A 16,074-nucleotide genomic window follows, 5' to 3' on the forward strand; every position below is an offset into this window, starting at 1 on the left:
ACAGTCTTTTTAGCAATGTACAATCTGCATATTGCCCTTACCACAATACTGAAACTACTCTTCTAAAAGTAGTTAATGACATTCTCTCTGCAGTGGATAGTGGAAAGATTACAGTCCTCACCCTCCTTGATTTGTCTGCAGCATTTGACACAATAGACCATGATATATTATTTCACCATCTCCAACACGTATTTGGCATTCATGATACAGCCTTACTGTGGTTCAAGTCCTACTTGGTCAACAGGACATAAATTGTGTCTGCAAACGGAATACTCTCCAGCCCAGTTGATCTATGTTGTGGTGTTCCACAGGGGTCTGTTTTTGGACCTGTTCTCTTCATTCTGTACACTCAGCCGCTCTCAAGTGTCATAGATCATCATCCAGTGTCTCACCAACTGTATGCTGACGACACCAAAATATAAAAATCTAGCCACTCAACTGAAGTTGAAGCTACCATCCAGGGTGTAGAGAGGTGCATTTCTGATGTGAAATCATGGATGACATGTAACAAGCTGCAGATGAATGATGATAAAACTGAGGCCATTCTAATCACAACACAAAGACTTTCTCATTCACATCCTTTACCTCAAACAATAAATGTCAGCAACACTAACATTAAATTCACACAATCAGTACGAAACCTAGGTATTACTCTGGACAGTACTCTCACATTGCACCAACATGTCATGAACATATGCAAGGCTGCATATCTTGAGCTGAGACGCATCAGCTCAATTCGCAAATATCTTCCAGTTGATGCCACTAAAACACTTGTGTGTTCATTAGTACTGTCAAGACTGGACTATTGTAACTCAATTCAGTCTGGTTCATCTCAATATCTACTCCAGAAACTTCAAAAAGTTCAAAACACAGCTGCTCGGATCATACTTAGAGTACCACGATCAGAGCACACCTCCCCGCTGCTCTGTACCCTACACTAGCTATCCATTCAATCCAGAATCAAACACAAAATTTGTTCTCTGTGCTACGTTTCACTGTTGGACTCTAGCCCAACACACCTATCCGATCTCACCCATGTGTACACACCAGCAAGATATTTATGCTCCTCCTCTGACAATCGTATACTTATTATTCCCACTATGAAAACAAAGTCATATGGACAGCGTTCTTTTGCATACCAAGGCCCAGCAACGTGGAATGAATTGCCCACTGAACTCAGACACAAAGACACAGTGATCACATTCAAGAGGGCTCTCAAAACTCACTTTTTTCGACTTCAAGAACAAACTTAAAGATCTAATAATGTTTCCTATCTGAAATATTCTCAGCATGTTTTTTTATTTTTTAATGTTTTTTCTAATTTCATGGTGTTTGTTTTTGTAATAATATTATTATATGTTTTTTATCTTATAGGTGTTGTCTAATGTTGTAAAGCTGTTAGAGCTTCTAAAGATTAGGCGCTATACAAAGTCCTCATTATTATTATTATTATTATCCAATGGCTGCTGCAGATAGTGAAAACAGGTATTAAGTGGCCCAAGTTGCTTATATCAATGAAAAATTTACTTTACACAATTTGTCACCAGCAACTTTTGCCAGTCAGTATTAACAAAAAAAGCCACTTTCAAAATTCGTTTGCATTTGTTGCCAAAATGCATAGACTAGGGTAGGCCCTGACTATATTGTGTAATATGGGCCAAAATGCATAGCCTAGGGGAGGCCCTGACTATACTGTGTAATATGGGCTAAAATGCATAGCCTAGGGGAGGCCCTGTCTATATTGTGTAATATGGGCTAAAATGCATAGCCTAGGGGAGGCCCTGACTATATTGTGTAATATGGGCCAAAATGCATAGCCTAGGGGAGGCCCTGACTATGCTGTGTAATATGGGCCAAAATGCATAACCTAGGGGAGGCCCTGACTATATTGTGTAATATGGGCCAAAATGCATAGCCTTGGGGAGGCAATGACTATATTGTGTAATATGGGCCAAAGGTCTTGATTACAAAATATACATATTTTTATTCTTATTTATCTGTAGTGTTAAGAATGGTATACCATTTATTGGCCATAAAATTACCAAGGCAAATGTATGCATTTCTTGTTCAGTCTGTCAGCTATTTGTTTGACAGTTAAAAATTATGGGCAAATGTATTAAAAAATAAGGAACTAATCCTATGCATTGATATATAAGAAATCATCTGGATACAAACATTAATGACATCATGATAACTCTAATTCACTTGGATCCTAGGAAATATTTTGAATTTAAACGAGCGTGTACCATAATAAATTTTGCATCATCAATTATCAAAGACTCAATTATTTACAAATTCTATTTACTAAAGTGAGCTTAATTTTAAAAAAAATGTATTTAGATTTGTGAATCATTCTGGTGTATTCTTACCTTGAACCAAGGGCATTTCCTCTGGCAGAAAGTTTCTCTTTTATTATGCTGGATTTTTCAACACTGTAATGAGTTGTCTCCCTTCTCTTCCCAGTCTTTGGACGATCTCTTTCTACCTCCAGAACATCCTGAATTGTACGTCTTGGCACTGGTTGTGATATAAGTGAATCAATTTCCTCCAAGTCTGTATCCCTATATGAGGACAATGAAGTTCTACTTTCTACACTTGTGGATCTTTCTACAGAAGGTCTTCTCACATTTGATTGATCAGCTTGTAATTTTTCATTTGAACTATCTTGTGTAACATCAATACTGTCTTTACTGGCATTTTCAAATAGGTCCAGTCTCTGATTTTTAGCTGAACTTATCGGGCGAGGTTTGTTGAATTTCCTCCTACTTGTATCCTGAAGGCAGACATGATTCATTTGTAAATACCAAGAAAGGTTATATAAGAAGTCTAAACAAAAGAGAACACATTGTACACAAAAATTATATTCATGATGTTCAGTTAATTGCTCCAAGATTGGGTTATATTTGCAATAGGTACATGTTACTAATTTAATATAGCAATAAATTAATGGATCCCAATAGAAATAATTCTGATAATTCCCGAGTTGCTTCCAGGATTGAAGCTGAAGGTGAGAGCTCCCTTTTGTCAACAAAAAAGGGAGAGTAGAAACAAAAAAGAATGGTGAAGAAGAAACAGCCATAGTTTATTTATCTAACACTTCAATATCTGTCTTTCTTTCTTCCTGCTCTACTCTGTTGGAGAATACTGAAATTGAAGTCTTTATAAGATGCTGCCTCTAGTTGTAGCATTATATCTGTAGATTGTTTTTCAGCTAAATCTCTGCTTTATCTGTATACGAATACTATTCTACACTGACAACCTCCTTTCACAGCCTGCTGTCAGAATGGACATGTACATAGCTAGCTAAACCAGCTTGAAAAAGTTGGTAAATTGTTCTTTATAGCAGCTATGTACAATTTTCCACAGCTCAATGGTATTGTATTTTGGATATCTGTTCCAAAACTGGATTTGTCATTAACATAAGCTCTAGAACAAATTCACTTTCTTAAATTGGTACTTGCTTATCATTATACCAGATTTCTTATATGCTCAGGATAATGTGACTCGGTGGGACATCATGCTACATGTCTGCGGCATGAAGAACCAGTGCTGGACAGCACTATAAGCTGCCACACTGCAAACATCATAGCGATATGACCAAGAAATCTGACCTTCCATTTTGTCCATTTCTTGGTTTAGTGGTCAGTATCACAACCTGTCATGCAAACATATCAGGTTCAAATCATCTATATGCTTACATTATTTCTATTTTTGTATGTGTGATTTTGCTTTGAATAAAGAGAGAGAATAATTTTACTACCACAACACAGCAGAACAGAAATGGTAAACAACTGACATTATCATGTACGATATCCTAAGAAATCTGTGATTATTGTGTGTATCATTTATGTTTGCATACGCAAGAGAACTTCACAGTCCATATAGATCAATTATGTGTCTTTTCAGTGGGTTAGTAAATTTGGCCATGATGAGGATCCACTCTTTCAAATACAGCAACAAACTGATATTATTTTTTATCTATGTCAAGGTACTGTATCCACTGTTCATCAATGTGTAGCAGATTGACTGTAAATTATGCTGTACATTTACAGCATATTAAATGCTTTTCTTTAAGAAATATGATGCTGAAAAGCTGAGTTCAGTTTAGTAACTAATGCCTTGTGAAACATTTGACACCTGTGGGAAGATGTCACATATCATGAAGTGCCAAGCAAATATAAATAGAAATTTAACAATGTTTATGTGTCTTAAGATGCCATGTATCATGGAGTGCCTTGTGAGTGTCAGCAGAAATCATTAGCTCATGTGTGATAAGATGCCATGTATCATGGAATGCCTTGCGAGTATCAGTAGAAATCATTAGCTCATGTGTGATAAGATGCCATGTATCATGGAGTGCCTTGCAAGTATCAGAAGAAATCATTAGCTCATGTGTGATAAGATGCCATGTATCATGGAGTGCCTTGCAAGTATCAGTAGAAATCATTAGCTCATGTGTGATAAGATGCCATGTATCATGGAGTGCCTTGCAAATGTCAGTAGAACTCATTAGCTCATATGTGATAAGTTGTCATGTACCATGGAGTGCCTTGCGAGTATCAGTAGAAATCATTAGCTCATGTGTGATAAGATGCCATGTATCATGGAGTGCCTTGCAAATGTCAGTAGAAATCATTAGCTCATATGTGATAAGTTGTCATGTACCATGGAGTGCCTTGCGAGTATCAGTAGAAATCATTAGCTCATGTGTGATAAGATGCCATATATCAAGAAGTGCCTTGCAAATGTCAGTAGAAATCTAACAATGTTCATGTGTCATAAAAATTCAGGTATTATGGAGTGCCATCAAATGTACATGTGTGTAGTACATTTGGCAGTCAGTATATGAGAACATTACTACAAAATGAACTGGATTTGTTATGCCTGTGTTGTTTCATAAGAGGCAAACTTTCAAGCTGCTGCCAGGTAACCTAAGATTTTTTTATACTGCTTCTGAGAGACCAAGAACTGGGATTTTGGTTCTGAAATTGTTTCCCACAAAAAAGACTACATGAAAACCTAAGTTCCAAAGTGAAATACATTCACATCTTGCTGAAATCCCATTTCCAACAATGCTGAAAATTTTATTCTGATTACTTTTCGGAGAGAGAGATTGAGAGAGTTCAGCACATGAATGTCACTGGCATATTTTTAAAATAATTTTTATTACTGTTTCTGATCAAGCCACACACTAAGATCCATTCAGCACATTTCTTGTCATAAGATTTAACAAGAACATTTACTTATCAGGTATGAGATGAGACTTGTTGAAGGCGATGTGCCTAAGAGGTTTATTTCCTCCATGAAATCAATCTGGACTGACCACTGTACATGTAGAAACAAAGGCAAAACATGAGGTGGTTTGTTTGGGGCTTCTGAGCTCTGTCCTACAGTGGTATGCACACTTACCATCAATAATTCAGACAATGTTTTTAAATTTCTGGTCCAAGTCATGACCCCCAGGACCTTGTCTGACATGTTCATCCATACTATATGCAATCTTTAGGTATGTTATCAGCCTCAATTTGAAATTTTCCACAATGAGACACAAAATACAGTCAACTAAATCAAACCTTCATGTTCCATAAATAAATTACAATTAATGCTGGACATGTTCAATGGAACCATAAATGACACACATACTACAGCAAAAACTGTCTTGAGAGACCATCCTTCCGCCAACAAAAAAGTATACTTTCAAGAAAGATGGTCTCTCAATATGGTCTTAATGAAAAATGATCTTCCAAAGTTGTGGTCTCTTATGATGGACTGTACTAAAGGGACACCACTGTTCTAACCAGGATGGCTGTAAGGCATATTCATCAAATCACATGGTATATGACCGCTATCATTTAAAATGTATATTTTTAAGTGGCTGGGCTTCAATACAACAAAATAATGAATGCCTAATTGTTTAATCAGTTGTCACCTTTGATGTACCATTGTATTCGTGCCTCCTATTTTTAAGAGTAATTTGTGCAATAATATAAAATTAAAATAAAAGTAGCCAAAACACATACAAAAATCAAAGAATGTCGTGGGACTGAAGACACATCACTTACCAGCAATAATTTTTCTAAGTCTTCTGGGTGGGACAGACATGCTTAAAAGGCCTGGAAAGAGCACTGAATGCCAAGGCAACAAACCCTACTTTTTTACTTTGTATAGACAAGACGAAATATACAGAGCTATCTATAAACACTTCCTTTATATCCTGGACACTCAAAAAAATTTGTGACCCTCATTGTTCTAAGGCTGTTTAGTCTGTGGCCAAAAAACTACTTTTTGATCCCTAGCATTCTATGGCTCTGAATCCCAAGATGCTGTGTAGCTAAGTCCTAACTGGTGATAAAGCTATTCAGTAGAACAGGTGTCTGCAAGCAATGGCATGCGTGCCTGCAGTATCATGCCAGAACCTTTTCAAAGGCATGCAGTTTGAGTCGATGTTTTGTATTGTATGTACTGTTCTGAAAACAATAACTAAATTAAAGGGAATGAGAATGACTTTGGTATGCAGCACTCTACAATTAAGTGGACCTGGCACATCAGTTCTAAATGGCAGCCACTGCCTGCAGTAGAAACCTAAAACTGTATTGGCACTTCTACCTATTCAAATAGTGTTTAATATTAACTGAAGCCTGACACCACCTGCCAGTAATAATAATAATAATAGTTAATGGTTGTTTTTCTCTCATTGAATTTTAAGATTTTTTGACCACTGCTGTACTTACTCTTCCTCCTTGAAACCCTAGAAATATCAGCAGTTACATTAGATTTCTAAAGACTGTAAATCAAAGACCCTTGATTTCAAACATCATTTCTCACAGTGTCTGAAAAAAATCACTTGACTCTTCAATTTACCTCGACACTACTGGTGATAGGGCCAGATAGACCCCTTCTCTTGGCACTGAGAGGCCTGGCCTGGGTCAGCTTCTTGGGGACAGACTGCTCCTGCTCTTCCCCCTTCTGCAGCATTCCTGCTTTCCCCTCCCCAAGAACCGTTTCTCCCTCCACATTTTCATCTATTATAAGGTCATTACGCTCTCTCTTTCCTGAGAAATGGGAAAAAAATAAAATAAATTACAGATGTCGATGCATCTTTCAGTATTTGGGGGAGGCTAAAAATGTGTTAGTTACTTGGAGAAAAAAATATTGATGTGATACATACAATTGCCATAATTTCATTATCTCTATACAAATTACTTTAAAATATCATTATTTAATAATTTTCTGTGGTGATCAATAAAAGAAGCACTAAGAAAATATTGCTTTCATTTTCTACACATGGCAAGTTTTGTCTGGGTTTAGGGCATTTTAGGGGGTTGTATTATAGTATGCCATGTACATCTAGTGTAGTTTGATCATTAACCTGATGTATTCAAGATGACTTGAAATTTTAAGAAAATATTCTTGGTATTTTTCAAAGGCATGAAACATAAATATTGAATATGCTTATAACACAGAAAATATTTTTAATTACTGAATATTAATTTCATATCCATGAGACCTATTTTTAACAATTTGCAATTATTTGCAAGTTTGCATTTAATAAGTGTTTGACCATTGGTATCTTTCAATGCTGAAAGGATCATGTCTTTGGTTGCCCTTACCTTTAGAGCTTTTTGGAGCATTGGCTTTGACTGACGTGAATCTGTCTGGACCCTGCACTTCTTCAGTGTTGTCATGAGTCATGTCAGTCTGTCTGGCTGGCTCCATATCAAATGCACTATCAAGAGATCCATCTTCCTGACGCAGTTTAGCAGACTTGTTATGTGCAATTAGGGGTCTACTTGACTGGCCACTGGCAACACCGTCTGATTCAGCAGTTTTATTTCTCTCTATCAAGTACTTGGCAATCACTTCCAGCATTGCCTTTAAAGGCTGAGCTTGTTCCTGATAGAATAGTAAAACCATGTTTGAGGGATCCTATACATTATGATTGCTGATGTTGCAGTTTAGGAACCTGAAGCCAAAGGCTTTAAACTTCAACTCAGCAACTATAATATAACAAGATTCTAATTATTGTACCATATTGAATCAAATGAAATAAATCATGACAAAAGAACTGAAATCACAAATCACTGAAAAGGAATGGCAAGCCATATCAACAAATGTCATGAGATTGGTACATGTGATGATATAACAGTCAACCCACCTGAAATAATCAGCTTGCCAGTTCCCTTTATTTCAGTGTATGATTGATGTGTGTAATATGGGTTATAGAGTACACAGCTTGGCTTACTTCTGATGTGCACCTTTCAAAATCTGCTAACTCCACTTGGTCAATCTCACTTCCTGGATTTCAGGGATAAATTGTAAAAAAGGAGCCAATAACTTTTTCTTTTACTTTTTATATATTTGATAAATAATTCATTGCACTTTCAGATGCTGGTATTGCATAGTCTGGCAAATTTTGTTTCCCTATTTAAATAACTGCTAAAGATATTGTACTTTAGACTAATTCAGGCTGATGTTTTGACCAAAAGGGAGCAGTCATTTTAGTTAGCTTTATGCTTTGATCATTTACAATATTAAAAGAAATTTCAGTCACAGTACATGAATGTAACGTTTATAGGTATACTAACATTCTCTCCAATGTGCATGTTGCAAATGTAAACAACTTCACCTTACACCCACCACTCTCTCAGAAATTCATATAATCTATATAGTGCTTCCCTATATTTTCATTTATTTCTAAATGCTAAACTAAAGAATTACCAATTCCTCAATAGAAAAATATGAATAGATGCAAGAAAATAGATTAACAATGTGACATGACTGTAAAACATGGCTATGACATTATTGTCCTTTTATGATGACATTTTGTTGACAGAGCAGAATAACAAAATGCTATGACATTAAAGTCCTTGTTTGATGACATTGTGTTGACACAGCAGGATGACAAAATGCTATGACATTATAGTCCTTGTCAGATGACATTGTGTTGACACAGCAGGATGACAAAATGCTATGAAATTATAGTCCTTGTCTGATGAAAGTTTGTTGACACAGCAGAATGACAAAATGCTATGACATTATAGTCCTTGTCTGATGACACTGTGTTGACACAGCAGAATGACAAAATGCTATGACATTATAGTGCTTGTCTGATGACACTGTGTTGACACAGAAGAATGACAAAATGTTATGACATTATAGTGCTTGTCTGATGACACCATGATGACACAATGCTATGACATTAAAGTCCTTGTTTGATGACATTGTGTTGACACAGCAGAATGACAAAATGCTATGACATTATAGTCCTTGTTTAATGACATTGTGTTGCTTATTCAATGAAACAGAGAGTTTTATTTAGCACTGCTAGGTAGTGTAGCTAGTGAATATTTGAGATGCCACACCTTACCAATGTAATATTAAAATGTCAGCCTTGAAAGAATTGGAATCTGAATATAAAAAAATATATAAAGTTGTATTTATCTCTTTATTTTATCAATTAAACCTCACTCGCTTGAAATGTGAAACCCAATCATCTTTATCACCATGAGACATGCTGGAGTCCATCAAGAAAAGGGGTCCCAGATGGCCAAAGTGGTCTAAGACACTTGCCTTTACAGATCATTGACATCTCATCTCTGTCTATGTGAGTTTGAGTCATGGCTCAGCGAACATGGATATCTAAGATAGCTTGCCAGTAGCTTCCTGTGGGTCAATGGTTCGTCCCTGGGTTTGTATGGGCTAGTTCTGAATCAAATACACTGGCCACCACATATAGCCTATCTATTGCTGAGACATGGAGTTAAACCTATATAAACCAAACAAAACTGTCAGGAAAACCTGCAAGCATATGGCATTAATTCACTTTTGATACTTGTACACCCTGCTTGGAAACTCTGTAGATCATATCATGTTGTCATGAAGGTATAACCCTCACTGGCCATTCAACATCTTTCTGGAACTTTCATAGGTGAATCAGGATTCCTATCTGAAGTGATTTCTGATTGGTCAATATTCAATTTGCTTTGTGATGCAAGTGCTTTGATATGTTTTATATAAGAATTACAAATAGACATTATAAGTATTTCAGTGACCTAGATATACTGGTGTTCAAAATTATGGTTAACCATTACAATATTTTATTTGACCATGGCATAAAATAAGAATCTGATGGAAGCAATTGTAATGGCATAATATGATGCTAAATGGCAATCATACCACCTAAATCAGAATGGTGGGCATTTCTGCTACAGAGCAGCAGGGAGGGCGAATCCTACAAAGGTCTAGAGACCACCAAATGATAAAATAAGCCTTAAAAAAAAGCTAATCTTACAACAGCAACGAGACAAAAAAACGCGACCCCCCCCCTCAACTTGTTGTCGCCGCCCGGGGCTGCTCTCTTCGAGTTTCTCACGTTAACCATACAATGTATCAAGTCCGATACGGTATCGTGTCCGCGGGTCGTGTAAATTTATTGTCACAAATCCATGCGCGGTTCTTTGAGCGCGACTAAAGAAATTCTTAAACTTATTAATGTCCATGTCCCCGCTGCACCAAGTTTGATGAATATTTCTCAGCGTGTGAACATCAACTCCATTAAACACCGCAAGAAGATTACAGTTATCCCTGATTACTTTTGGTATTTGTGTATAACGTTGAGTAACATAAATCACATCAGTGTTTCGGTGACGACCCCGGGAAAATATTCTTGCAGGATTTTTTTGCTTGTCCAGCATCACATCATCATACACTACTAGGTTATTTATTTCCCCGTCGAGGTCCTCAACGCTGGGAGCTTCTTCGATATCAGTGATAAATTCAACTATTTCGTCGCCGTCTTCACTCAGCGCTTTTGCACTCTCATTAAAATCTTTTATAACATCATAGCATCGCTGATCATCTACAGATGGTGCTACCAAATACAGCTTATCCCACTTCATCCACTTCATTATCAGGTTCAGCAACAGCTGTGTTTTACCTGATCCAGATGGTCCAATGATAATCATCCGGATAGAATTTGGTAGCACTGAATTATGCTTAACTGGCTCCTTTCTTCGCGTCGCAGAAAAATCTGTAATTTCCATTTGTATATAAGGAATAATAATTATGGATCTATATTGTGTGAAGTGTCGGGTACGAACCCCTACAAACGACATAACAACCATTACAACAAAAAATAACAGACAAGCACTTTCTGGTACTTGCACGCGATGTGGCACAAAAAAATTTAGATTTCAAAAAAAAAGCCTGACAAAGTCAGCGGAGGTGACATCGCAGCAACCCTCGGACGACTTCCAGGTACCCCTTGGGCTAAATATCCCGGAGAAAAACATCTCCCAGGATACAATTACTGCGGTCCAGGGACACGACTAGATATCAGACTTGATGAACAGTCTAAACCAAAACCGGGAGAGTATCCGATAAACGCTATCGACGCAGCGTGTCACATGCATGATGTTGCTTATCGAAGTAAAGATCTGCAAGACAGGCATATCGCGGATGTGAAATTAATTCATGCACTAAGCGCCATAAAAAATAAATCATTTAAGGAGTCACTCGCTAATTGGTTAATAAGATCAGCGATGAAATCTAAATTAGTATTTGAAAGCTAGCTTTCTGCGCTGGATAATTAATAGAAATGCAAGCATTTCCAATGGAAGCGATTTATTATTCCCCAATCGGATACTGGAGAGGTAACTCAGCAATTAATAAACTCGCCAACGCGGCATCAGTAACACGCAAGGTTGCCAAAAAATGGCTGTCAAAACAAGCAATATGGCAAATCTACCTACCACCACCTCGACAAATCAATTTTGCACATTTTGATGTTAGTACCCCCAATGAAGTTCATCAGGCTGACATACTATTTCTTCCTCATGATACTGTCCGTAGAAAAACATACAAATACGCGCTAACAGTAGTTGATGTTGCCAGTAGATACAAAGAAGCAGAACCGTTAGCGACTAAAACAGCCGCTGAAGTTGCTTCTGCGTTCAAACGAATTTATCAACGAGGACCTCTAAGCTGGCCCCGATTATTACAAGTTGATCCTGGTAAAGAATTTCAGGGCGCGGTATCATCACTGACAAAGCAGCATAACGTTATCATACGACGAGGACATACTGAAATTCATCGGGATCAGGCAATTGTTGAGCGATTTAATAGAACACTCGCTGAGAGATTATTCGGATACCAGTACGCGAGGGAATTCATTTACGATACGAGATCTCGTGAATGGGTTGCAAGACTGCCAAACGTGATAGCCGCACTGAATAATGAAATTACCAGAACAACAAACATGAGACCTGTAAATGCAATCACAAAAAAATATATACCCCCGATCACTAAAGTGATTCACGGACATGTTTCAACGCAGCCAACGACGCTAGCGGGTAATGTCACCGTTAGGTATTTATACGAACCCGGCGAACTCGAAGGAGGAAAAAAAAGGGCAACTGATCCTATATGGAGCGTTACAACACACAGGATATCCAGCATAACCAGATCAACTGGGAGAAACGCAATCTACAGATTAGATTCGACTGCTCCTCAGCGTGGATTCACACGCGAGCAACTTCAGGTGATTCCCACGGATACACAATTACCACCTCGATCACTTAAATAACTGCAGCAACACCTCTGCGTCGATTACACTCAAGACAGGTCAGCATTACATTTTCACGCGTATGACCGAGATTGCTGTCTATTCTATCCACGGTAAATTGTCTTGGGTCGTTTTTCGGATACTGCCACAGCAATAAACAATTACAACTCGCACAGTGATTATTCTGACGCTCACGTAACGACAACACAGCGTTGATATTCAGGTTAAACTCTCTATTATTTTTCTTGTCGCTTTGTCGGTAACTGTCTAATTTTTTTCTTATTTGATCTTTTTGCGTTAACTCAACAACGGCTGACTTCGTTGACGTATCTAATACAATTCTTCGTAACTGAGCCATCTTTCTTACTCTGGACACGGCTAAATAAACTAAATTTGACCACTCGATGCGGTCATCAACGATCCAAACAGTTGTATCAGAAATAGTTAATCCTTGTGCTGAATGAATCGTCATAGCATATCCTAGTGTCCACGGTGATTTATTTATTGCTAATGCATCTTCGACCGCATCGACGTTAACTGTTACTATATCATTCAATACTAATTTTTGTTTCTCTGGCCGTGACTGAGTCCCGCGTCCTGGAATATCAACATCAATATTCTGCAATCGTGTATCATCTGGTCTATAACATAACGGCACTTCCAACGTTGGAAATTTCTGCCGCTGTAACTGAAATAGTCGCCGCTGAAGTGTATCTCTGACTGATTTTCTACTTGCAACAATTAAATCATCTGGTTTCCACGCCGTTAAAAAGTTATCAAATGAAGTCTCTGGAATTATTTCACGCATTATTTCACATTGGACTTTATTGGTTTGTAGCCTAATTAGTTTTTTAAACTCCCTTAATGTGTCATCAAGCGCTCTGATGTCATCACGCATTTCCTCGTAATAATCAACAAACCCTCTCAACCATTCGTGGGGAGATTCGCCGACAAATGGTGGTGGTTGACCATGATCGCCGCACATCACAACTGCGGTATTTTTCGTTAACAACCACGTCAGGAACCGTTGTAATGTATCCAGCGGCACAGTGTCTATTTCATCCCAGATGATTTTCTCCGGGATATACTTCGTTCCCATTCGCGTAGGAGTCCATGTACCGCCGCTGTATTTGAAAAAGCCGTGATAAGTGCAGGCCTTTACTCCGCGTTGTATCATTTCTCTGGCAAGTCTGTGTGTTGGTGTTAGCACGACTAAATCAGAACCGCGAAATAGTTCGATTGCACGAGTTGTCTTACCACAGCCTCCAGGTCCGTTCAAATAAACTGTTCTGTGTCTAGCAATTGGATCGTACACAGAAGGCAACGACAAAGTTGTCCACGACAAGGTTGTTGATTTACGATATTCATCTTTAATTTCAACATCAGCTGATGCACAGTACGAGTGCAACTCTTCCTTTTTTACTCGCCATGTTCCCCATTGATCATCAGATGTTGGCAAATCTAACACCGTTAAATCGTCTTCGTGAATATAAAACGAATCTGTTGCAACCCTTACCGCGAAGGGAACTCTATTCACCATCGACAATAAATTTATAGAAACATAAGCCAGCATAGAGGATCTCAAATGAGTGTACTGAGCTGAATCACCGTCGATATAACTAACAACTGTTCCTAATCGTTTTCCAGGCATCCCCGGCAATGATATTATTATATCCTCGCGGCTACAAAATGTATCTTTCGCAGTAGTATCAGCGATAATGAAATTTAATTCTTCTTCATCCATAATTAATCGACTGTGATGTCGTTTATGATCATATGCTCCACCTTGAGTAAATTTACCTATCAATCTTCGGCCGAGATCTTTACAGTTGCGCTCATCATGTTTATACGCCAGTGTGCGTAATTCTTCTTCAGACGCTGTAGGATAATTTAATTTTAAGTCAGAATAACACGCAGTATCAGTTGGAGTTGGTAACCAAACTGAGGTTTGTTTTGAGTAACAAATAATCCCCTCACTGACAACAACAGATGTTAGTATTGTTTTGTCAACCATAAACCGCAACAACGGAAACGGCACCCACTTCCTTTCGTGGAAATGTCTGCCAAACCAAGCATAATTAATAGGATGTAACCGTGTTGCAAATTCGAACGATTCCACGCGAGCAAATCCAGTCAGGTCAAAATCAGGTAAAGGTCCGTTAATAGCTACTCTTGTCATTAAATTTGTGGGATGTCCAAATCGTTTAAAGTATTCAGCGCATTCGCCACGGCCAAGAAAACTTCCTGGATAGCACGCAATCATATCCACCGATACCATATTATCACTAACAAATACACTATTCCATAAACCGCCGTGTCCGTATTCGATGCAACTCTGCTGAACATTCTCGAGAAAACTCTTCATGGTTGGTTTCCAATTATTTTTTTGTCGTGCTATATGTGCGGCAACACTTGGAACAGTAAAACAATTAGTTAGTAATTGATCAACTTGCTCAGTTGAATATTTTTCTGTGAGCGCTTTCATTTCATTTTGTAACTCCGCAGTTCTATATATTTCTCCGTTCGGGGTCACGAACTGGTCATAATCACCAACTTCAGAACTTCTAAACAACCATACCGATACCGGATCGGTTTTACTCATTTGATAAATACAATCAAACATACCCGCGGAATAATACCTTATAACACGATCGCGTGGAAATATTTTAACTGATTCCGTCCAGGCGTGGCTGTTATGATCAATAATTGTTATTGAAGCTCCACTACGGTTGTATTTCGATTTATACAATTCCTCCCCTGTTAGCGATAATACCGTTATAGGAAATCTTAATAATTTTTCTAGCGCGGCAACATCCTTAATTGTGGCCCCTACATCTTTGACTCGATTAGCCCATGTTGTTATTTTATTTTTTCTGATCTCAGTTAGACCATTTCCACGTGCTGCGTTTTTAAAATGTTCCATTACTCGCTCAGCTACACAATTTAACACCACTGATGTTTTCATTGGCGTGAGTTTATCTACACTTGGTTTCTTTATCGGATATATTCCGTAAACGACTGCAGTTACTGGATACGATCTGGCGTAATACGGTATATCAACTCCCGTCAACATTCCTGGTCTAGAATTATTGCTCAACAAAATAGTTTTCCTTTTAATGTCAAGGATAGGATCATTTTTATCACGGATAATCCACGTGTCATCGTCGTTTTCGTTGACCACTTTGATAATAAATTTTATCTGTATGAAATATCTTCTATCGTCGAGATACCCAATTATGTTACGCGCGATTGTATCGTTCATGGTAGCATCAATGATAACGCTCGCGTGAGCGATGCTAGCATCGCCGGGGATAATTTTATATGTCGACCACACATGTGCGGCACCATCACGACGAAACTCTTCCTTGGCATTCTTGATAACACCAAGCAGTTCCTTTAACTCTCTTCGTCGTGGATCAGCGGTTAACCGGTCAAGATCGAATCGAGAACCTGATATGGGTTTTATTCTGGATAGTCTTTCAAATTCCTCCATTGTTATAGTTAAGACAAGT

The 16,074-nt window shown here is 38.0% G+C and overlaps 1 protein-coding gene across 1 annotated transcript in view; it reads right to left on the reverse strand.

Annotated features, from left to right (window-relative positions):
• The window catches only part of LOC149779430 (putative ubiquitin carboxyl-terminal hydrolase MINDY-4), an 87,595-nt gene that overhangs the window by 56,973 nt on the left and 14,548 nt on the right, over positions 1–16,074 (reverse strand). Inside the window, exons 3-5 of the mRNA XM_089940091.1 lie at positions 7,611–7,893; positions 6,862–7,052; positions 2,370–2,773 (exon numbers count right to left, since the gene is read on the reverse strand). Of these exons, the coding sequence (XP_089796217.1) occupies positions 2,370–2,773; positions 6,862–7,052; positions 7,611–7,893 (878 nt within the window). The remainder of the gene's footprint in view (positions 1–2,369; positions 2,774–6,861; positions 7,053–7,610; positions 7,894–16,074) is intronic.

This window comes from Sinohyriopsis cumingii, chromosome 17 (genome assembly GCF_028554795.1).
Source record: "Sinohyriopsis cumingii isolate HCF-2022 chromosome 17, ASM2855479v2, whole genome shotgun sequence".
Classification (NCBI taxonomy): domain Eukaryota; kingdom Metazoa; phylum Mollusca; class Bivalvia; order Unionida; family Unionidae; genus Sinohyriopsis; species Sinohyriopsis cumingii.